The following is a 23,267-nucleotide window of genomic DNA, read 5'->3' as shown; positions in this document are numbered from 1 at the left end:
AGCCGCAGGCGCACAGGGGCGGGGGCAGCATGTGCCCCAGCGCCGGGTGCTCGCCGGAGAAGTAGCGCGCCGGGGTGAGCGAGACGCTTTCCAAGTTGGGCGCGTCCCAGAGCTCGCCGCCCTGTGCCTCGGCCACCGGTGTCCAGAGAGAGGCGGGGCTGATGGGGGGCGCGGAGGCTGTCGTCGCCTGTGGCCAGAGCCCGTCTTAAAAGAACCCGCGCTGACATCCCCAGGGTCCCAGCCGGCGTCGCGCCCTCGGCCCGCGTGCGCTCTCTGATGTCTACTCTGGCGGTGGCCCGGGTGGCCCGCCCGTGGGGGGTGCCGGAGGGGGCGGGGGAGGAGGAGGAGGCGGTGTGATGGCCCTGGACGGCGAGCGGGGGGAGCAAGAGGAGGAGAAGAAAAAGAAGAAGAAGAAAAAGAAGAGGAAGAAGAAGAAGGAGAAGAAGGAGGAGGAGGAGGGGGCTGAGAAGAGCAGCTCACCCTTCGCGGCCACGATGGGGGAAGACGACACCGCGCTCCGGGCCGGCGGCAGGGGGCTCTCGGACCCGTGGGCGGACTCGGTGGGCGTGCGACCCCGCACCACGGAGCGCCACATCGCGGTGCACAAACGGCTTGTGCTGGCCTTCGCCGTGTCCATCGTGGCACTGCTCGCGGTCACCATGCTCGCGGTGCTGCTCAGCCTGCGCTTCGACGAGTGCGGGACGAGCGCTGCGCCCGGCGCCGACGGTGGCCCCGCGGGCTTCCCCGAGCGTGGCGGCAACGCGAGCCTCCCGGGGTCGGCCCGGCGCAACCACCACGCAGGCGGGGACTCCACGCAGTCCGAGGCAGGCAGGGCGTCCAGCCCGGGGACCCCGTCCGCCCAGCCGCCGTCGGAGGAGGAGCGGGAGCAGTGGCAGCCCTGGACACAGCTGCGCCTGTCGGGCCACCTTAAACCGCTGCACTATAATCTGATGATCACCGCCTTCATGGAGAACTTCACCTTCTCTGGGGAGGTCAACGTGGAGATCGCGTGCCGGAACGCCACCCGCTACGTCGTGCTGCACGCCTCCCGGGTGGCGGTGGAGAAGGTGCAGGTGGCGGAGGACCGGGCGGCCGGGGCTGTCCCAGTGGCCGGCTTTTTCCTTTACCCGCAAACACAGGTCTTGGTGGTGGTGCTGAATAGGACTCTGGACGCGCAGAGGAATTACAACCTGAAGATTATCTACAACGCCCTGATTGAGAACGAGCTCCTGGGCTTCTTCCGCAGCTCCTACGTGATCCACGGGGAGAGAAGGTACGGAGGGAGGCGGTGCCCCGCGCCGCCCCACCCCGCCAGGCTGCTCGAACCGCTGGGCAGCCGGCGACCCCGGGGACCGGCTGGCTTCCAATACCTGGGAAGCCAGAGGTGGGAGAAGGAAGCGAGAGTGGGATAGGACCATTACCCAGACCCCTCGGAGTCTCCCAGATGCCTGGGCTCTCCTGATGCTCACAACTCCGCAAACTCATTCACCGGTGCCAAAAGATGAATACTGCCCCCTCCTCTAGTGGGGACCTCCCCCATCCCAGGTCAAAGTTTCTTAGGCGTCGAAACGCTGGGCTTTTTCTAAAGGGTAGCCTGTAATCTGAGCGATGCCAGAGTGACATGGAAAGCTTGCCAAATTACCATCGAGGGAAAATACGTGAGCGCCAAAGGCCAGGGCAGCGGCTCATCCTGGTTATGATGTCAGGGCAGGGAAGGGCAGGGCAGGCACCACCCCCCAACATACCCACCTCCCCTGACTATTAGTTTCTTTGCAGGCGCAGCGCAGACAATGAGTTTGGGCGGGCGGGCGTAAAGTTTTCCAAAACTGCAAGTTGAGATTCGGAGAAGAAAGGGCAGCTCCCAGTGACAGGCTGAGAGGGTAGGAGCGGGGTTTGGTGACTTGCCACGGCCAAAGCCAGCGAGAGACTACCTCTCAGGCTCTGCCAACTCTGTACTAACGCAGAGTGACTCCAGTTGTCTGTGAGTCGCTGCCTCTGGAGATGACTACAGTGATGAAGGATGGGAAAGCTAGAGGTCAGTCTCAAATGACTTGTTAGCGAGTGCCTTTCATGTGTTTTAGATTTGGGCAGTATTGGACTCTTTGTTTTTCAAGAGGCTGTGGGCATGACACCACTTGTTTAGAGCTCAGACTTGGTAATCCAATAGAACTGAGTTCAAATCCCCGCTGTTCCTCTAATTGTGGTGAAGGTTTGAGGGAGATGATAATCTAAGTCGCTAATTCCTGACAATGACTACCTCACACGGGTTAGGAACTCAACCCAACAAAAACTCTGTGGGATAGATGCTATTATCACTCCCTATTGGACAAATGTACAAATGGAGGCACAGAGAAGTCACATAACTCGTCCCAGATCACAGAGTGAGCTGACAAAGCATGAAGTTAGACCCAGGGAGTTTGGCTGCAGAGGTCATGCTCTTTCTTAATTCTAACTTGGGGATAATAATAGTAATACTATACTCATAAGTTTGGTGCAGATGTCCATGGGCAAATGCATTGAGAAGCACTTAACTCTGTGCTTGGCATTTAGAGTGTCCACCATAAATGCTAGCTCTCAAATATGTTGTTGAGTAAATGAATGTTTATTTTTCTTTGCTCTTACCCATTACATTTTAAATAGCCTTGACTACTTAAATGACTATATGGCGGATGAACAACTAAAGCAAACTTAAAAATGAAACCAACAAGTTTAGAAGAGGAGGCAGGTTGGAAATTAGTGATGAGGCAGAGCCTCCTTTTCTCAGGTAATTCTCCCAATAGCAGAAAACTGGGGCTCAGAGAGGCTCAGGGCATCTGAGGACAGAAGACTTGTCAGTAGAGAGCTGGGACTCGAATTTTGGTTCTCTAATCCCTGGACCAGCCAGAGCTTATGGTGTTTAGCAACTCTCAGAAAAAGTCATTGTAGTCATTGTATAAGAGACTAGGAAAATTTTAATGTGTTATGAAAGTACACAGAAGTTCTATTATTTATAGAGAGCTATGAAGTAACCTGATATAAATAAAATGCTCAACACTTTAGTAGTTGTATGATAGTTAAACCCTCCTATAAGTGAATGTATAAATTATTTACTTTCTTACTCCTAAACTCAGATGTAGATACTCTAAATTTCCTTCTACAGCTTCCTCTAATATGTCCTAAAGAATACAGATTAAAAGTGTTTCTTTAAACTCATGATCATATCAAACATGAGAAAAAGGCATAGAAGGCAAATTTGCATGTTATGTTGAGAAACAAGCATATTATGTCAAAATGTCAACAGTGGGAGTTGCATATCATTACTGATAAATCTTGCTATGGTGAAATAAATTCTTGCAACAAATTATGTTTTTTAAGCCATGCCAAAATATATTTGGCAGAGCTGAGCTTGTTTTGGTCAGTGCTTTCAAATTAACAGGACTCTTAAAAAGACCAGATGTTTCTGCTTGACCCATAACTAATTTCTTATACCCCCTAGTGCATATTTGTATTCAAACTCTCTCCTTCAGTTTTCCCCAAAGACGTAAATAACTTCATTGAAAGTTTAACCTAACGCACATGTGGTTAAACTTTGCATCCCAATATAAATGCAGGATTCAGTGTTCTGGAAATCTCAGGATGGTTTTATTTTTAAACAGTATTTTAGAGAAAGTCCTTGTTCCTCTTCCCACACCCAATACCACAGTGAATCTTATAATTTCTTGGATTTTTTTACTGTATTTGATAAGGCAAAACAAAAAAAATTAAACCATTTCGCAATTATATCAACATTCCATGTATTAAACCTTTCTGTTGTTGTTGCTGTAGCCACTTAGAACATTCTTAAACAGACCAATATCAGGAACTCGACCAGGGTTGGACTTTTATTGTTGATGATTTTTTCCCTAAAATGCAATGTAAATTGGCATTTAAAAACCCTTTTTCAAATAGGACACAGATGCAAACTCTGAATTTTCATTTGATTAATGATTAAATGTCTTGGTTTTCAGTTAGTCGTAATTGTTGCCAATTTAATTATAGGATAATTTCTGTAATGAAAACAAATATTTAATCTGCCAAAGGAAGTCACATTGAGCAACTTAAAATACTTAAAAGAGCAATACTACAACTCAGTCTCCTTCACTTAGCCTGTGTGAAAACAATAAGTCATTAATATCCTATCACTCTGATTCTTCAACTTATCCCTCAGAGATCTGAAAGAAAGAATTTTGGTGAGGGCAGGAAAATTAGATTCCATATGTGCTATATACATTTGACCCCTGGAAGGTTTTTTTCTCACTGGTTGTTGGAGGGAGACTGGATTTGTATTATAGGGAAGACGTGCTTTTTCCTGGTTTCCATACTTTAGCGGATAAAGGTTAAAATACAAGCTCCCCACTAAAGCCCAAGGTTTCCTAATTTGAGGCAAATTCTCTACTCTTGGTTAGTCCTTTGGCTAGGAAAGAAAACTCAACACCTGTTGAATATTGAAAATAAATAAATTCTCTTAAAATTTAAATGTTTGCACATAAGCAGTAAATTATCTCCATTAGGCAGAACATACACTCACTTTTTCCTCAACTAGGTGTGCAGCAGGCAGATAAAAATGGTTGTATATTTATGCCATAGTCTCCTATGGGAGAATATGCTTACTTAGAATTAGGTAAAATGTTTATTTACCTGAAGTAATTGCTGCTTTTGGGTAGCCAGATGGTGAATACACCCATGTTCAAAGTAGGGTACCTTAATTTAGATCCAGATGGTTGAATTGAAAGAGGAAATTTACCCAACGTAAATGAACATTTTATTCACTTGCAAAAGGGAGACCATTTTTCTTTGACACACTTTGATTGGGTCTATAACATGCCAAAGTAACAGAAGACATTAAAAATGGGAGGTCTTTTTCTATAAAGGATTTTAAAAAGAGAAACAAGGATCTCTGAGTAAAGTGGAAAAATAATAATGTGGTTCTCAAAGAGAATTAGGACTACCCTTTTGCAAAAATTGTGTGGAGACCATGGAAAGTTTTATTTCTGGGTAGGTATTTTGCTCAATTCTGGCAATAGTTTGATTGCATGGTTTGATGCATTTGTAATTTTTCAGGAATGAATTAATAATCATGATATTTAATAACAATAAGAAAACCACAGCCTTATTTTATGTTAAAAGCAGTCTCATTTTTTTCCTATTCATTTTGGTGAGCAGATAGTTTTACAGGAGCAAGTGGGAATATATGGCTTTTTGCCATACTATAGAAGGCTGGGAACTGAAAAATCTTTGAAAACTATTTGTTTTTGTGAAGACTTTTTTATATTATTATTAATGAACTTAGTTCATTGTTTTCCTGCCAGGCATACATAACTATATGGGTAAACTGGATCCAGTGCAAGATTTTCTTCACAATTCAGTAAACCAAATCTAGAAAATGACAAAACAAAAAAACTGCGACCATTCAATGATGACTGAGTCAGGGAGGAAAAATTATACAATTGGTGTTTGTCATGCCATGTTTTCCTTTTGTGCTGTGTGATTTGATTGCCCTGGATAGTAATAAAGTATACAGTTTCTCTGAAAGAGTTAAAATAGTTTGTATTTTATTTTTAAGTTTATTTTTAAAAACTGACACAAAGCTGTATTTATCATGTTCAACATCATGCTTTGAAGTATAATATATATACATTGTGAAATTTTTACATCTAGCTAATTAACATATGCATTACCTTACATAGTTATTTTTGTGGTGAGAACACAACATTCACTCTTTTAGCATTTTTGAAGAATACAATGTATCATTATTAACTTTAGTCACACTGCTATACAATAAATCTCTTGAGTTTTTGCTCCTATCAAATTGTAATTATGTATCCTTTGACCAATAACTCTTCAACCCCCTCTTTCCTCTAACTATCCTAGCTTCTGATAACCATCATGCTATTCTTTAGTTCAATGAGATCAACTATTTTTAGATTCCTTATATGAATGAGATCATGTGGTATTTATCTTTTTATGTCTGGTTTATTTTACTTAATATAAAGTCTTCTAGGTTTATCCATGTTGTGGATGGGATTTCCTTATTGGATGGGAAATGATGGGATTTCCTTATTTTTTTATGGCTGAATAGTATTCCATTGTGTATATGTACATTTTCTTTATCCATTTATTCATTGATAGACTCTTAGATTGATCCATATATTGCCTATTATAAATAGTGCTGCAGTAAACATCAGAGTGGAGACATTTCTTTGACATACTTAGTTCCTTTCCTTTGGATATATATCCAGTATGAGATTGTTGGATCATATGGTAGTTATATTTTTAATTTTTTGAGGGACCTCCTCCCATAATGACTGTACTAATTTACATTCCCACCAACAGTATGCAACAATTTTTTTCCCTTCATTTCCTTACTAACAATTGTTATCTTTTGTCTTTTTGATAATAGCCATTCTAAAGAGTGAGATGATATCTTACGGTGGTTTTGATTTGCATTTCCCTGATGGTTAGTGATATTGAGCATTTTTAATATACCTTTCAGCCATTTGTATATCTTCTTTTGAAAAATGTCTCTTCAGATCTGTTGCCAATTTTTTAGTCAGATTGTTTTCTTGCTATTGAGTTGAGTTCCTTATATATTTTGGTTACTAACTTCTTATTGGGTGTATAGTTTGCAAATATTTTCTACTCTGTGGGTTGTCTCTTCTCTCTGTTGATTTTTTCCTTTGCTGTGCCCAAACTTTTTGGTTTTATGTAATCCCATTTATCTTTTGCTCCTGTTGCCTGTGCTTTTATTTATTTAATGCAACTCCAAACAGAGCCTATCTGCTCTGGATCTCTTTCAAACAAAGATGGACCTGCTACTGGCTTTCCCTGTATTTGTTTGAATTTCACACACGTTTGTTTGCTCAAACTAATTTTTTGCCACCGTGTATGTGGATGGGCTTGAGAAAACAAGACAGGACAATGATTTAGGTTTGTTTGAAGATGGTGACATTTTGGTCCATATGATTACAAGCATAGGACTCACCTCTTTAAGCATGATTTCAAAGAGTGATACAAAAACAATGAGAAAAAAATAATTTACCTTTAAAACATAAATGTTTTTCAGTCTGTAAGGAAGGACATCACCCCCTACACCCCCATGCTCATCTTCCCACACCTAGCAACGATGATGATGATAACGATGATAATTCTTAATTATTTTCATATTGTTTACCCCCACCCCACCCCCAAGATTTACAATAGTGGTCAGGTTCCCCCAGAATGTTTTAAAGTTTCTTGCCATCCTACTTTCTACCACTACAGTTTGGATGCTCTTTGCCGCAGATAGAATTTTACTAGACAAAATTTAGGAAAATCCAAAGGTGAAAAATACTTACTCCTTGCTCTTCCCAGTTTCCTGAACAATCTGAATTGATTCACAAATAGGCACAGCTATATGTTAGTGGTGGGGCTGTGAGGGTGGAATAAGATTGACAAGGTTGTGTGGGGCTGAATTGGGGCGAAGGGCCCAGGCTGCCCTTCCTGCCCTCCCTGCCTCCAATCCTCCCAAAGCTGCCTACGCCTGACATTTAAGGAGCTCTGGCTCCAGTTATGCTGGGATGGGGTGAATTGATTCCTCCCAGGGCACATTTATGTTGACTTGCAGAATGAAGTTTTAGTTTAATTATTCAGATCTTTTCTCATGAGTGCACAACTCAAAACGAAATAGAAAAATGTATGGACAAAGAAAAAAAATTTTAAAATACCATTGTTGGTTACTTTTTATCTCTTGTAAGAATGGGTTCAAGTCTATTTTGGATAGAAAAGTCTGGGCTGGGCGCGGTGGCTCATGCCTGTAAATCCTACTACTCTGGGAAGCCCAGGTGGGCAGATCGCTCAAGGTCAGGAGTTTGAAACCAGCCTAAGCAAGACCGAGACCCCGTCTCTACTAAAAATAGAAAGAAATTAATTGGCCAACTAAAAATATATAGAAAAATTAGCTGGACATGGTGGCGCATGCCTGTAGTCCTAGCCACTCAAGAGGCTGAGGCAGGAGGAACGCTTGAGTCCAGGAGTTTGAGGTTGCTGTGAGCTAGGCTGATGCCATGACACTCTCGCCCAGGGAACAGAGTGAGACTCTGTCTCAAATAAGAGAGAGAGAGAGAGAGAGAGAGAGAGAGAGAGAGAGAGAGAAAGAAAAGTATATATGTGTTTAGTGTGTTCATTCTCCTCCTCCTAAGCAGGGACTCTGCAACCAGATTCTGCCACTTTTTAGCATTATGACTTTGGTCAGATTTCCTAATTTTTCTGTTTTTCCTGAAATCAGATTTCCTGATTTAGCCAGTCTAATGAGTGAGAGAGTAGGAGTCCTCATCTGGAAAGTGGGGATAATGATATTCTATTGTATAGGGTTATTGTGAGGATTACTTGAGTTAATAAAGTACTTAGAACAGTGCTGAACAGTTGGTAAGCACTTCTGTGGGCATTAAATATTATTGTATCATTCCATGGCTAGATAGCTACCATTTGGGCTAGTACAAGGTCATGTAGGACTGATATTCTTGCTTTAGGGTTTCTCCTTGCTGGGAAACAGTGAATAGATGGTCACTGTAAATATTCTTTTGGCTGCCATTTGTTTTGTCCTGTAAGTAGAGTTTAAAAGACAGGGAAGTGGGGGAGGAAAGGGGGCAGGAAGAAGCAGAGCCCTGTTACCAGGAAGAAGAGAGAGAAAAGAAAGTGTGTGGTATTTCACAGCCAGAGAAACCTTAAGTTTGAATCAGACCCCGTGAGATGGAGAAGGATGAGGGAGCAAAAAGACCGAGGGAAACAAAAGAAGCACACAACTCTCTGATTACAGCACTGCTCTCTATTAGCAGTGAGAATAACAGGAACCAGTGACTGAAGGGTCAGGAGGGTGTAAGCACAGCAAGTAGAAAAACCATAAGTACCAAGGGAAAGGCATATGAGCCATTAGATATTATTACCAAGACTTTATGTGAATTTGACAGTAGCAGTACTTTATAATACTTACACAATGCTTTGCCTCTTTCCAAGAAAAAAAAAAGAATCTCAGACACTAATTTTATTTATTTTATGAAAACCTAATATTATGACCTGGGAAAGTAATTTTAATGCATTCATAATACTCTTCATCATTGATGATGAAGTAATCAGTACTCATTTTTGGTAAGAGTATTTAGTACATAAATGGGAAAACAATTATGAATATTATGCTCTGTTTTTATAACACAATTATTCACATATGCACCACTTCCTACATACATATTGCTGGCATTATTGCATTATGTTTTTAGTTTACTCCAATGGTTATTTTAAAAAAAATAGACTACATGCTTGCTTATAGTATTGAATATTCAGCAGGAGCACTTCTTTTCTGAAATAGCAGAGGTTTAATGACTCATTGAAGTGCATAAAAACACACAGTCTAAACAACGACCCATTTTGGCTTAAAACATTTTGTCATTGAGTAACAATTTGCATTTTGATTAACAACCTTAACTTTAAATGGGACACGTGTAACTTACATGACCTTGTAACAGTCCGTTTACTGCAATCAGTTGAATAGTAACTAGATGGTCCATTAGAACTTTTCTTTCGATCTTGGGAGTTTTCATTATCAATCTTTAACTATTGCAATACTAGATAAATTGCAATTGCTATGGAAGTAAGTTCAAAGATCATTTTTCACTGTGCTGTACATGTGATATGCATAGATGTGGCCAAAATGGAAACCTCTCAAATCTTCCATGCCATTTGTGAGGTTCTCTTGGTTTTGGTGTATTCCACAGTGAAAAGCCATATATCAATCTGAAACTAACAGTGCTATGCAAATCTTCATTTCCTCTGCATATCTTACCTTTATGAAAAGCAAACTGAAAATAATGGAGCAGAAATTGTTCTGTATCACATACTGTAATTTGTTGGCAATATCAACCAACATTAATGCATTACTTCTGCTGAATGTTATCATAATGACTTGACACAAGTAGCTTGCCTAGTGAACTTCCGCAGAAATAAGAAGAAATCAATTCTTTATATCCTTCAGAGGCAACACAGAGCTGTAAGCCTTCCTTCTTAGCTCAACCCAAATGTCAAATAGACAAGTTGTTAAGAAAATCAAGTAATTTACTTTAGATAGGAGAGAATTAAAATACATGTATATTATTAACATTTTTCTAGTTATGCTAACGTGACATTCTTGGACTGACACTTCAGAATGTCACTTCTGAAAGTGGAATTTTTTATGGTAATAGATTCATTAAAAGATAAAAATGATTTTGTTTAAGAAAGCAGGAGAAAGACAACAAAGTGCTTTTCTCCATTACCTTTGCCTCCTGGTGTTTTGTTTTACTGTTTATTGTATTTATATATACATATTTCATATCTATATTATATTTTAAAATGTGTTCTAATTTTTTTTTGTATTTCTTATACCTGGTGTCCTACTACCACCTCAAACTCACCTCAAATTCACTCCAAACTCTTTATTTTCTTCTCCAAATCACCCTTTCTAGAGGCACATTTGATGTTTTTAACGATAGTAAGCAGAAGTCTCACTTTCACCAGTTGAAGGCAACCATAACATATATGCAGCAGAGATAAAATTATATTTTTGAAATTTTACAGACACCGTTGTCTATTCAAGGCACTGACCTGAAACTGGCTCTTTTTGTTAGAAAGAGGAGTATCAAGGGTGAGAGAGGTGTTAGAGTTGAGCTCTGATATAACCAGAATGTGCAAGACAGCAGACAGAGAACTAACTTAACATGTGTGTCAAAGCTTTTTTTAAGGCTTATTTCTGTGCAACCGTAATCAACTCTCTCATTTCTCCATCTACCTCTTACCTTTAAACTTCTGTCCAGGTTTCAAGACCAATTCTTTGATTCCTCCTCCATAAAGCCTTTTTTGAGTCTTTAGGCTGATGATTCTCAACTAGAGCAATTTTGCCCACCAGGGTCATCTGCAATGGAGATGTCTTGGGGCATGTTTGATCATCTCAACTACAGAGAGGAAATTCTACTGGCATCTAGTGGTAGGGACCTGGGATACTGCTAAAGATCCTACAATGCAAAGGACAGCCCCCTACAACAAATAATTAGCCAGCATAAAATGTCAGTGGTGCCAAGGTTGAGAAATCCTGCTTTAGGAGAATGTAATTTCTTCATACATTTTCCCTCTTTGCCATGGCTTTTCGTATAATGCCTGTTTAGGTATATGTTTAATTTATTTTATTAGTGTGGAAACTCTTTGCAGGAAGGAAGCATTTATATTTATCTTTTTCTCCCCAGTATTGAAGATTCAAAAATAAATAATTAAGAGAAGCAAATGCATTATAGAACTTGTAGCTAAAAAGTATTTAGCACTAGTGTAATTTAACCTTTTAAAAGAAACTATTAAGTTTGGGGAATATTTTATTTCTAATTTTTGTTCAGCAATAGGATCTCAAGCTTGGAAAAAACCTTAAACGTAATCTAGTTCAACTACTCTTCTTTACCAAGGGACTTCTTTTGATTTTCTAAATACTGAATTGAAATTCAATTGCAATCATCCTCAGGTGCCAGACTGTGAAATTGGTATTTCCTCATTTAGACGTTATCAGAATATATGGTGGCCTTTGTGCATAGATATATACTGTGTGTATGAATTCATTAAGAATATTAATTGCAAAGAAAGTCACTAGGTGATCTTTATAGTTCTTTTCAACCCTGAGGATCAGTGATGTAAATTGCTACCTTCCCTAACATAAACTAAGTAAGGCAAAAAGAAACTGCATGATATTTTTCCTCTGCAAAAACAATTATTTTATTAATCTCTCATTAGCTTAGAGGTATTTACATCTTCTACATCTAATAAATTTCTACCCATTAATTACTTAATAGCAAAGACACCTTTGATTTTTACTTAAAGACTAATATATTCTAATTATAACCTCTGTGTGGAACTTTTGTAGAACTTAGTCCCTAGTATTATCAGTTGCCTTTCCATCTTCCATGAAAAATACATAATATATATATTTCACGATAAATTATAAGTGTATATTCTAGCTAGATTGCAAAGACCATAAGGACAAAAATGGTTATGTCTTTAAAAAAATCCTACTAGGTATCTAACACAGGTTGAGTATCCCTAATTTGAAAATCTGAAATCCAAAATGTTCCAAAATCTAAAACTTTTTAAGTGCCAACATGATGCTCAAAGGAAATGCTCACTGGAGCATTTTGGATTTTGAACTTTCAGATTATGGATGATCAATTTGTAAGTATATAATGCAAATATTCCAAAATTTTAAAAAAATTTAAATCTGAAGCACTTTTGGTCCCAAGAATTTTGGATAAGAGATTCTCAACCTGTACAGTGTGATGCTCACACATAGCAGATAATATTTAGTCATTCAGTGATTAGAATTGGAGCTCTTAAATACTTCAAAGTTAAAAGGGAATTCTTTTCCTTATATGTAAAATCCCATGGGCATCTTTTAAATAGCCTCAGTAAAGAAATATTAAGCTTAGTGGACATTTTAATTAATAAGTTGAAAGATAAGATTCATGAGCATTATATAAGATAAAAGCACAGGAAGACAAAATTGTAAATGGATACATTTTAACTAAAAGGTACTGACATTTTATTAAGTAGAAACTGTATTACTGTAAGCAGAAAATAGTAAGAAAAAAGATTACCATGATATTTGCTGGCAAATTTGGAAAAAAGAATCTTTGTTACCTATAGTTAAGACATTGTTTATAAATTATGGCTAAACATTAATTTTACTGTTTTGAAATATAACTCATTAAATGTGAGTTCTAGACCCAGATTTGTGCTAATTATCTGTGTAACCTCAGACAAATCACTTAATCTACCAGATCTATTTTTTCATTTTAGGAGTTTCAAGAGCAGGACAATTTGTTTTTAATATTGCTTCCAACTTTAACCTTATATTTGTATGAAGATTTATAGTTGAAACTTCTTTCCCATATATTATCTCATTTTATCATTTTGACAGTTTTGTAAGGAAAGCCTAGAAAACATTATTATTTTCCTTCTACTAATGAAAAAAATGAAGCTCAGGCAGTTAAGTGACTTAACCAAGTCTGCTGTGTAATAGTCTGGTGCTGTTTCTAAGATAACTCTCAAAAACCCTCTCTGTGAGAGTAATTTTACAATTAATCTTTAAAATGACTTATTTTTTTCCATTTCAAAACTAAGCTTTAAAAAGTAGGCCTTCATGGTATATGTATACCATGGAGTACTACTCAGCCATGAAAAACAGTAGTGAACTATTACCTCTTGTATTATCCTGAATGGAGTTGGAGCCGATTCTACTAAGTGAAGTATTACAGGAATAGAAAAATAAGCACCACATGTACTCACCATCAAATTGGTATTAACTGATCAACACTTATGTGTATATATAGTAGTAACATTCACCGAGTGTTGGGCAGGTGGGAGGGAAAAGGAGGGGATGGGTACATTCACACCTAATGGGGGCGGTATACACTATCTAGGGGATGGGCATGCTTGTAGCTCTGACTCAGGTGGAGCAAAGGAAATATATGTAACCTAAGCATTTGTACCCCCATAATATTCTGAAATAAAAAATAAATAAATAAAAAGTAGGCCTTCAATGTAAATGTAAGTCTCATAATTTTCAAATGGCGTAAACATTTACACCTCATGGTTTGAGCCAGTTATAGCCAATAAGATTCCATATGCATGTCAACCTGTATTGATTGGTAGTAGCAGCCTGAAGTGCTGTGGTGAGAACAATTTTGAGGACAAGTTTAGGCTCAGAAGAAATGTATGCCATGTTAGATTAATATATGTACAAGGGCTGTCAGGAAAGTATCTAACCATTGTTAATATAACAAGAACATTAATATAACAATGTTAATATAAAATTGCTAATATAACAATAGTTACATGGCTGGATACTTTCCAGACAGCCTATATATATATATATACACACACACACACACGTATATATATGTGTATATATGAATATATATGCATATATATGTATACACACATATGTGTGTGTGTGTATACAACACACTCATATATGGAGAGAAGGGTGGTGGTAGAACTACTTATGGGAGAAGAGCCTTTTAAAAAATTGCTTCAGAACTTAGTGTTGTTCTATGAAGGGTCCAATACTAACTTGCCTTATGTCAAGTTTTGTAGCTAGTATTATTAAAAAAATTTCATTAACTTATTTTTCATGAATGTTTTCTTATTTGGAAGTGTGCCTTTTTTAAAGTACTTAATTTGAGTGTCTTCATTTGTCATAAACCATCAAAGAATGTAGAGGTTGCTTTTAGTTAGAATTTTAATAAGACACAGCTTGATTTGAAAGTTTGAGTGCAACATGCATATATGTACACATATACTGATGTGTTCATTATATAGATATTTATTATATTAACATGTATTAATATAAAATACACATATATATTAGGAGTAGTAAAAACTGTTGGCCTTTAGACTGGTCACTATATACTTGTGTTCCTGTGCTCCAGAAAGGTTGAAATATTAAGAATCAGCAACTGGCATTTCCTGACTACTCCATGCTGTTCACACTGACAGGTGCTTCACATCCTTTTTATTCCTCTAAGCCTTACAATACTTCTTGAGTTAGACTTGATTATTTCCTTTTTCAGCAGTGAATGACTATACTTTAGGAAAGTTTAGTAATTGTCCAAGATGACATGGCTAATAAAGTTGTAGAGCCAGAATTCAGACCAAGATTTATCAGGTTTCAAACTAACTCCTTTTTCGTAACAAGGCCAGGCTCTACCTTCTTGAAATTCGAGGGCACAGATATTTCCCAAGTGATGGTCTACATTCTGCATATATCTGAGGACAACTTTTGAATTTTGGCTTCATTGTCTCTGCATGTTATACAGCTTCATGGAAGAAAGGGAAGCACACCAACAAAGAGAATCATAATTTTCAAGTTTTTGCCAAAGCAATGTCAATGAGCTGTTTTTCTATAGAGTGTAATGTTTCACGTAACAAGCACTGCTCTGGGTTTAGAGAATATATTTTAATTGAGATAAGAAACTTCCCTGAAGAGCTTTTATTGTTGGGGAGGTATATTATATATGAATTATGCTTTCATATTATTCATGTACTTAAGTTTGATTCAGAAAAAAAGTATATTGCAATTTGGCAAAATATATTATTTTATCAGTAGAAGCATGTAATGTGGCCATAACTTAACTCAAGCCATAAATGTAATTGAGAATGTCATTTTCTTTTTTCCAGATTCCTTGGTGTCACTCAGTTTTCGCCTACACATGCCAGAAAGGCATTTCCTTGTTTTGATGAGCCAATCTACAAGGCTACTTTCAAAATCAGCATCAAGCATCAAGCAACCTATTTATCTTTATCTAATATGCCAGTGGAAACTTCTGTGTTTGAGGAAGATGGATGGGTTACGGATCACTTTTCACAGACCCCCCTCATGTCCACATATTATTTAGCCTGGGCAATTTGCAACTTCACATACAGAGAAACTACCACCAAGAGTGGGGTTGTAGTAAGTATTTTCAGCTTAATGATGTTTTTGGATAATGTACACTTTATAAAGTGACCTGATTTCTGGGTTAATAATGGATCATTTCTAACTTTTTCACACTTTATATAGCTGAATTCTTTCCTTAATTCTTGGGGGACAAGGTATTTTCCTGGTTTTAAAACTTCAGAGAGGAATCTCTCTTTTATACCTAGCCCTCTTATTCCTTTAACCACCTACATCCACCTCTCCCATCATCCCTGCCCCTCTTCATCTTTACCCTCCATCTCCTGGGTGTCTCTAGAATAGATGTTGTCTGTTTGGAGAAATTGCCTGTTTATGTTTGTGTGACTGGGAAGGCTGCTTCTTTGTATTGTGAAGTATTTCAAATGTACAGAAAATTTGATGAATAATAATATAGTAAACTAGTAGCCAGATCTATATAATTAAATATTTTACCATTTTTCTTTCAATCTAATTTTCTTGTTAAGAAAGTCAAACAGGCCAGGTGCGGTGGCTCACGCCTGTAATCCTAGCACTCTGGGAGGCCGAGGCGGGCGGATTGCTCGAGGTCAGGAGTTCGAAACCAGCCTGAGCAAGAGTGAGACCTCGTCTCTACTATAAATAGAAAGAAATTAATTGGCCAACTAATATATATATATATAAAAAATTAGCCAGGCATGGTGGCGCATGCCTGTAGTCCCAGCTACTCAGGAGGCTGAGGCAGAAGGATCGCTCGAGCCCAGGAGATTGAGGTTGCTGTGAGCTAGGCTGATGCCACGGCACTCACTCTAGCCTGGGCAACAAAGTGAGACCCTGTCTCAAAAAAAAAAAAAAAAAAAAAAGAAAGTCAAACATATTGGATAGAGTTTAAGCCCTTTTTGTAACCTTCCCTGATCTCATTGCCTTGCCCTCTACCTTAGAGATCACCACTGTCCTGAATTTGGTGTTTGCTATTTCCATGCATGTTATCATACAATTACTAAGGTACACACACACACTTATAATACATACCATGCTTTAAAATTCCATAAAGGATTTTATACTATAGATAACATTCTATAACTTATTTTGTATAAGTTATGTACAACTTATATTGTAACTTATTTTTATTTCATTTTATTTTCTCAGAAAAGGTGAGATAGAGGGAACATTATCTGCATTAAATTTATTATACGAATCAATTAGATTCTCAATGATTACCATCAATTGTGATAGCATGATTTTCCAGGCATTTTCTTTACATGTGATTGCATTGCATTAGGCTAGACTATGCCATGTTGCATCAACAATTTCTTCCTCATCTCAATGGCTTACGTGATATATGCATTTATTTTAATTTTCATATTAACCTTAAAACAAAGTATTATAATTCTGCTTTTTCCAAATTAGTATAGTAAATTGAGGTTTAAAGAGATTCAGTAACTAATGCAGAGTCAAAAATTAAGCAAATGGTTGAGCTGTAAGTCAAACCTCTGTTGATTTGATCCCAGATTTTGAGTTTTTCCTCCTGTGCCCTACAAAATTTGTGTTTCATCATTTCACTTGTGAGTCTACAAGAGAATTCAGGTTATGATTCTCCCCATCCAATGGCTATTGTATTCAATGTTGCTTGAACATAATAAATAGGTAAATAGAAATCTATATTTTTAATCTGCAGGAAATTCATAGCTCTGTAATAACCTAAATTTTGAAAAATAGTTTAGGCTAAAAAAATTTTCCTCACTGTCACTTTTAATTTAAATCATTGTGGAACTTGTTTAAAAAATACCATCGTCCAGCATACAAAACGAATGCCATTATTAAAGAACTGTATATAGTGAATTCATCTATATAATCATAAAAATAATGTCCTAAATGTGGACTATAAAAGGCTAGCAGGCATTTTACTATTTTGGACTTACAATCATTTGATATGTTGAATTACTCTGATGTTTGTTGATGTCTTCTGTGGGCATTTCAAGGCTGTACTCATTGGACCAAACACAGAAAAGGAACACGAAGACATTTCATTTCCTTCTGCATCTTCAAAGGGTGATGATTGACTTGCTGTGGGTCAGCTAGCATAGGGTGCACTGGAAATGCTTTTTTCTAGTGTGTTTTCTTTAAAGTATCTTAAAAGTGTTCTCAGCCCTACACAATTATGCTTGTTGCTAAGTGACCCACGTTTAAAGCCAGATACACTAAGTTATTTAGTTGTGACTTTTTTTTTTATCAGAGTTAAGAATCTCTAGGTAATTAGTAAACATTTCAAAATTCCTACTTAATAACTTTTATGTAGAAAAGACAAAAAATGCTACCAGAGAACACTGAAAGGTCAACTGAAATATACTTTTAGATTATACAGTCTAAAAATCAGTAAAAAGGAAAACAAAATTGCCATTGGCAGCTCTTATTTATCAACTGTGGAAATATAGTTTAAAACTTGACTCTTTTTTGGTCACTCCTTTGAAATCCAATCTATTTTCCTTTTACTGTCTTTCCCCTTTATTACTGGGAGCATATGGGAATGACACTTCACAACACTTAACAGCTGGAAGGAGTGGAAGTTTAGCTTTAGAATCTTGGATGTGCGATGGCCATGTGAAGTCCAGGTGGTCATTTTAGATCAGAAGCTCAAGCAATTTTCTTTGAGATATGAGAGAGGAACTTGAGTAGCATACTAATAATACAGCTGAATTGTAGCTGTGCCTTAAGTGTGAATGCTTGAAGCATCATCATCACCATCATTATTTGCTTATCAAGCTACCTACAGTTTGAAAACATATTCTAAGTAATTAGATAGATTAAAAATGTCTAAGATCTCTCTAGCACAGAAATCGCAAATATAGCTTTCATGTTGAATCCAAGGCTGCAGACATGTTTTGTTTGCCCATCCCCCTAATGGCTGAATGTTTAGTTGTCAACATTTAGAAATTGGGAGATTATACCTAAAATAATTTATTTGTGGCTTCTCTTGAAAAATTGAAAGATCTTGTAACATTGGGCCCACATTCCTGCTTGGTAATATTTGTTCACTCATTTATTCCTTTAACAGATGTCTGTTGACCAAATGTTAGGTATTGTTCTAGGGTTTCGTGATATAGCAGCAAATAAAGTAGAAAAAGTTCCTGCTCTCAGGGAGCTTACATTCTAATGAGGTGAGAAACACAAACAAATAAATATATAATATGTTAGGTGGTGATATATGCTATGAAGAAAATCGATGTGCTAGAGCTGGGTGGTAGTGACTCATTTACAAGGGGTGTTTGCTTCCCAGTGTAATTTAATCTTTACACCTGGTTTTGTTCTTTTACACCTATCCACTTTACTTATGTCTATTACCTGTTTCAATCCTGTAGACATTTAATCTTCAACCCTAGTTTAGGAGCATAATCCAGGAAGGTAGCTAAAAACTGCGCATAGAAAAAGCAATGACTTCACTAATTGTGAGTTTGTCACACTAGTATTCACTAATTGTCAATTGAAAGTTGTAGAAAATAAGTTCAAGACTAGTTAGAAGAGGGAGAAATTGATAAGAGTTGAAGTATAGGGATGTGCTTCATGGAAGAGATAGGATTTAGTATAGCCGTGAACGACGGTTCGGTCTTAGAGAAACAGACAATGTGTGCATATAATCCTTGGCCAGGGAAATGTGAATAAGAAAAGACAGGCAAGGATATCTGTATGGAATATAGTTTAGTATTATCACTATAAATGTCAATTTTAAAATCAGGCAGGTCTGTTTCAGAATGTTTGCTTTGCTTTGCTTCTCTGTGACCTTGGTTAATTACTTAACCTCTCTTTATTCTGGTTTTCTTGTTTGAAAATTGAAAGTATGAATTCTTTCTTTTACAATATTGTTCTGGTTACTATCATGTCATAACAAACTACTCCAGAACCTAGTAGCATAAAACAACCATTTTATTATCCTCAAAGTTTCTGTGGGTCAGGAGTTTGGAAGGGCACAATGGGGGCACCTTGTCTCTGCTCAGTGATGTCTGGGGCCTCAGCTGGGGAGGCATGATGATTGGGGGCAACTTGACATCTGGGGGTAGAGTCATTTGAAACCCTCTTTGTCTGGTGGTTGTGCTTTCAGTCTTCTGAGATGTGATCTCAAGCTGTCAGCCATAGCATCTATGTGTGGCCTCTTCATGTGTCCTGGGCTTGCTTAAAGCATGTGGCCTCAGGGTAGTTGGACATCTTAAATGAATAGTTCAGAGCTCCAAGAATGACTGTCCCAAAAGAACTAGGTGGAAACTATATGGCCTCTTTTGACTTATCTTCAGAAGTCACACAGCATCACTTCTATGTTCTACTGGTTGTGAGTGAGTCATTAAGGATAGTCTTGATTCAACAAAAGTGGGCATAGACCACAGGTCTTGATGGGAGGAGTGTCAAAGAATTTATGGACCTGTTTCAAAATCAACACATTCTGCTGTTTGCCTACAAATTATTTACACCAATCCCACATATAGTATGTACTTGCCAATGGGTCTCATCCCATTACAACATCAGGCTCAGGTCTGAGGTCCAGGATAACACCATCTGACTCAGGTGCAGGCACAGATGAGATGACTTGATTTGGTTTCTTGCTCATGGTCTCTCTCGCTCTGAAGACTGGTTAACTATAAGGACAAGTTAACTATAAAGATATGTTAACTATAAAGATAAGTTATCTACCTCCCTTTTCTCCCCTCCTCAGAGAATGGTGAGATGGGAATATGATTACTGCAAAAGCCATTTCCATTAAAGAATGGAGAAAATGGGAAAATAGAGTAGTCACTGGCCAAACAGCAATTATGAAATCCAACTGGGCACATGTTACCAATTCCTTAATTAAGCATCAGTGCTGCTGCCTGTGGGTTGTTCTTTGACATTTGGCCGCATTCTTTGGGCTCTTAGTTTTGCCTTCTAAGACATCCTTTCTTTTTCAATTAAAATGTAGTTTGTGTTTGCAATTAAATAATAATTAATGAATAACAATACAGTTGGCTTTTCTTATCCATGGCTTCCACATCTATAGATTTAACCAACTGTGGATTGAAAATATTTGAAAAAAAATTATGTCTGTACTGAACATGTACCAGACCTTTATTTTCTTTACAATGGGTTATAACAACTCTTTACCTAGTATTTACATTGTATTAGGTATTATAAGTAATCTAGAACTTATTTAAAGTACACAGGAGGATGTGCCTAGGTTATATGCAAATACTATGTCATTTTATATCAGGGATCTGAGCATGCTTGAGTTTTGGTATCCACAGGTGGTCGTGGAATCAATCCCTATAGACACCAAGGGATGACTGTAGTTTGTGTTTGCAATTGAATCCAATAACATCATCTTGCTTCCTACCAGTAAAAAGTTGGGGTCCAAAGGTCTATTTTTTTTCTTTTGTATTGGCTATTACTTTAAGTCCAAGCAGGTGTACATATGTAAAAAACATATGTGGCTTTTTATGTATCAAGTTATAGCCACTATATCCATTAGATAAAACTATACTCACAGATCTCTTTAGGATGAACCTTTGTCTACTTTGCGACTTTGTGGAATAAAGATTCTTAGATGCTCTATTATTTAACAGGGAGGCTTTGTGAGGCATATCCTTAAGATCTTTATAAAGCCTTTTGTCTTTTTGAAGAGGTTGTGGGCATTGCTTTAAGAGTTTCGGAGATCTTAACTAAGTCTCACCCTTGGCATCATCTTTAGACGATGTTTTCCTGACAGTGACCTGTCATTTTTTTTTTTTTTTCTGAACCTGTTTCTTACTTTGAGAATCTTCTGCCATCTGGAGAGGCTGAGAAGGAGAAAGTGTTTTAATTTCAAATCCTGCAAGTCCAGACTCTTTTATATCTCCTCTAAATGTGCTTGAAAACAGGACAGTTTAATCTTAACCTCATTTCTTCTCTTTTTTAATTTTTATGGCCAGTGAGAAGAATCCAGGTAACACTTTCAATGTTCTGCCTGGAAATCTTCTTAGCTGGAATATATAGTTCAGTAGTTACATTTCTCATTTTCCGTGGTACTACAGGTAACAGGATTGCCAAACTTTCTTCCACTGTGTAACAAAGGTTCCCTTTCCTTCAGCTTTCAATAACATTTACCTAATTATCCTTCAAGCTTTCACCAGCAGCCTCCTCAAGGCTTCTGCTAATAATCCCCTCAAGGCTCTTTCAGTTTTTGGTCACAGTCTAGTTCCAAAGCCAATGCTACATGTTTCTAGACTTTCATTATGGTAATGCCCTACTTCCAGATACCAAAATTGGTTCCAATCAATATTGCTGAATAAAATATCATCTGAAAACTTAGCAATAAAAAATAACCATTTGTTAAGCTCAGGGATTCTGTGTGTCAAGCGTTTGGACAGTACAGAGCAGGGAATGACTCATTTCTGCTTCACATGTCTGAAGCCTCAGCTGGAGAACCTTGTCCACTGGGGCTGACTTGACAGCTGGGGGCCAGAATCATCTGACAGCATCTTTACTAAGTGGCTTTGCTTGTTGTTGGCTGTTGTATGGGACCTCAGCGGGGGCTCTCATCAGGGGCATCTACCAGTGGTCTCTCCTGTGGTCTGAGCTTCCTTACAGCATCATGGCCTCATGCTGCACTTGCTACTTGGTGATTCAGGCCTGCAAAGATGAGTATAATCAAGAGGTTTACCCTGCTGTTCAATCCATTATAAATGATTACATGGATTGTATTAGTTTCCTATTTTTTGTTCTTCTATTTAGCAAGGCAGAGGCTGTATTATCCTTTCTGACTTAGCCTAAGAATTTAAACAGTGTCACTTTTGGTACATTCTCTTTGTTACAAGCTAATCACTTAGGTTAGTCAGATTCTAGAGAAGGAGACATAGACCCCATCTTTCAATGGGAGTAGGTTCAAAGAATTTGTACACCCATTTTAAAATCACCATAGTTGTAATAAATGTTATAGGAAATTATGTCTATAAACTCATAAGCTTAGTGCCTGATACAAAGTATTCACTCTGATGATAGCAATTAAAATGATGATATATTCAGATATCATATAAGGGAATAGTGATATATAAGTTCAAGAGGTAGATGGAAACTAGATTATTTGTGCTAGCTAAATTTCAAGACTTTAGTTAACAATAAGAGCCACTGGAAATTTAAAAGCTGGAGACATGATATGTGTAATTTTAATAATCTTCCTGGGAAAGCATGCAAAATATGTGGACAAGAGAGAACTGGAAGCAGGGGGTCCATTTAGCTATGAAACCCTGGACTAGAGTAGTTATAATCAAAATGGATAGGATAGTTTAGACATGAAAGGCATTTTAAGGAAAGAAATGGTGGGACTTGGTGAGGGGCAAAAGATAAGAAAGAGAAAACATTGAGGAAACAGAAGAATCGTCAAGAATGACTTTAATGTCTAAGGTAATGACAGCTCTATCATATCTCTTGTCCACATTCACTATGTATTTTAAATTGGCCATCACAACCAATGAGGGTTTTCATTTTCCCTGGACAATCTCTTGGAGGTGTGATCTTCACTGCCCAAGTGATCTGTTCATTCCATCATAAATGGTTATATAGAATCTTATTAGTTAGCATTCTTTTATTAGCAGGTAAGAAAAACTCAATTTAAGCTAAAGCAAAAGGAAATTTATTAGAAAGAGATTGGGGTGTATCATAATATCCCAGATTAGGGATGGAGCTGGGACTTGGAGCATGGTGAGGAACTCAGGAATCCTGTTTCAGATATTTGTCAATACTTCTGCTTTATTTTACTGTCTTAGAGTTGACAGATTTCCTCTTATCTTTTGCTCATATG

At 37.9% G+C, this 23,267-nt stretch overlaps 1 protein-coding gene across 1 annotated transcript in view; it reads left to right on the top strand.

The window, feature by feature from the left end:
* Window positions 1–289: 289 nt before the first annotated feature.
* TRHDE (thyrotropin releasing hormone degrading enzyme) overlaps window positions 290–23,267 on the top strand; it is a 385,264-nt gene continuing 362,286 nt past the window's right edge. Inside the window, exons 1-2 of the mRNA XM_012738835.2 lie at window positions 290–1,273; window positions 15,238–15,511. Coding sequence (XP_012594289.2) covers window positions 357–1,273; window positions 15,238–15,511 — 1,191 coding nt within the window. The 5' untranslated portion in view covers window positions 290–356. The remainder of the gene's footprint in view (window positions 1,274–15,237; window positions 15,512–23,267) is intronic.

The sequence above is a fragment of the Microcebus murinus genome, chromosome 10 (genome assembly GCF_040939455.1).
Source record: "Microcebus murinus isolate Inina chromosome 10, M.murinus_Inina_mat1.0, whole genome shotgun sequence".
NCBI lineage: Eukaryota > Metazoa > Chordata > Mammalia > Primates > Cheirogaleidae > Microcebus > Microcebus murinus.
This window is presented reverse-complemented; position numbering and strand designations above follow the sequence as displayed.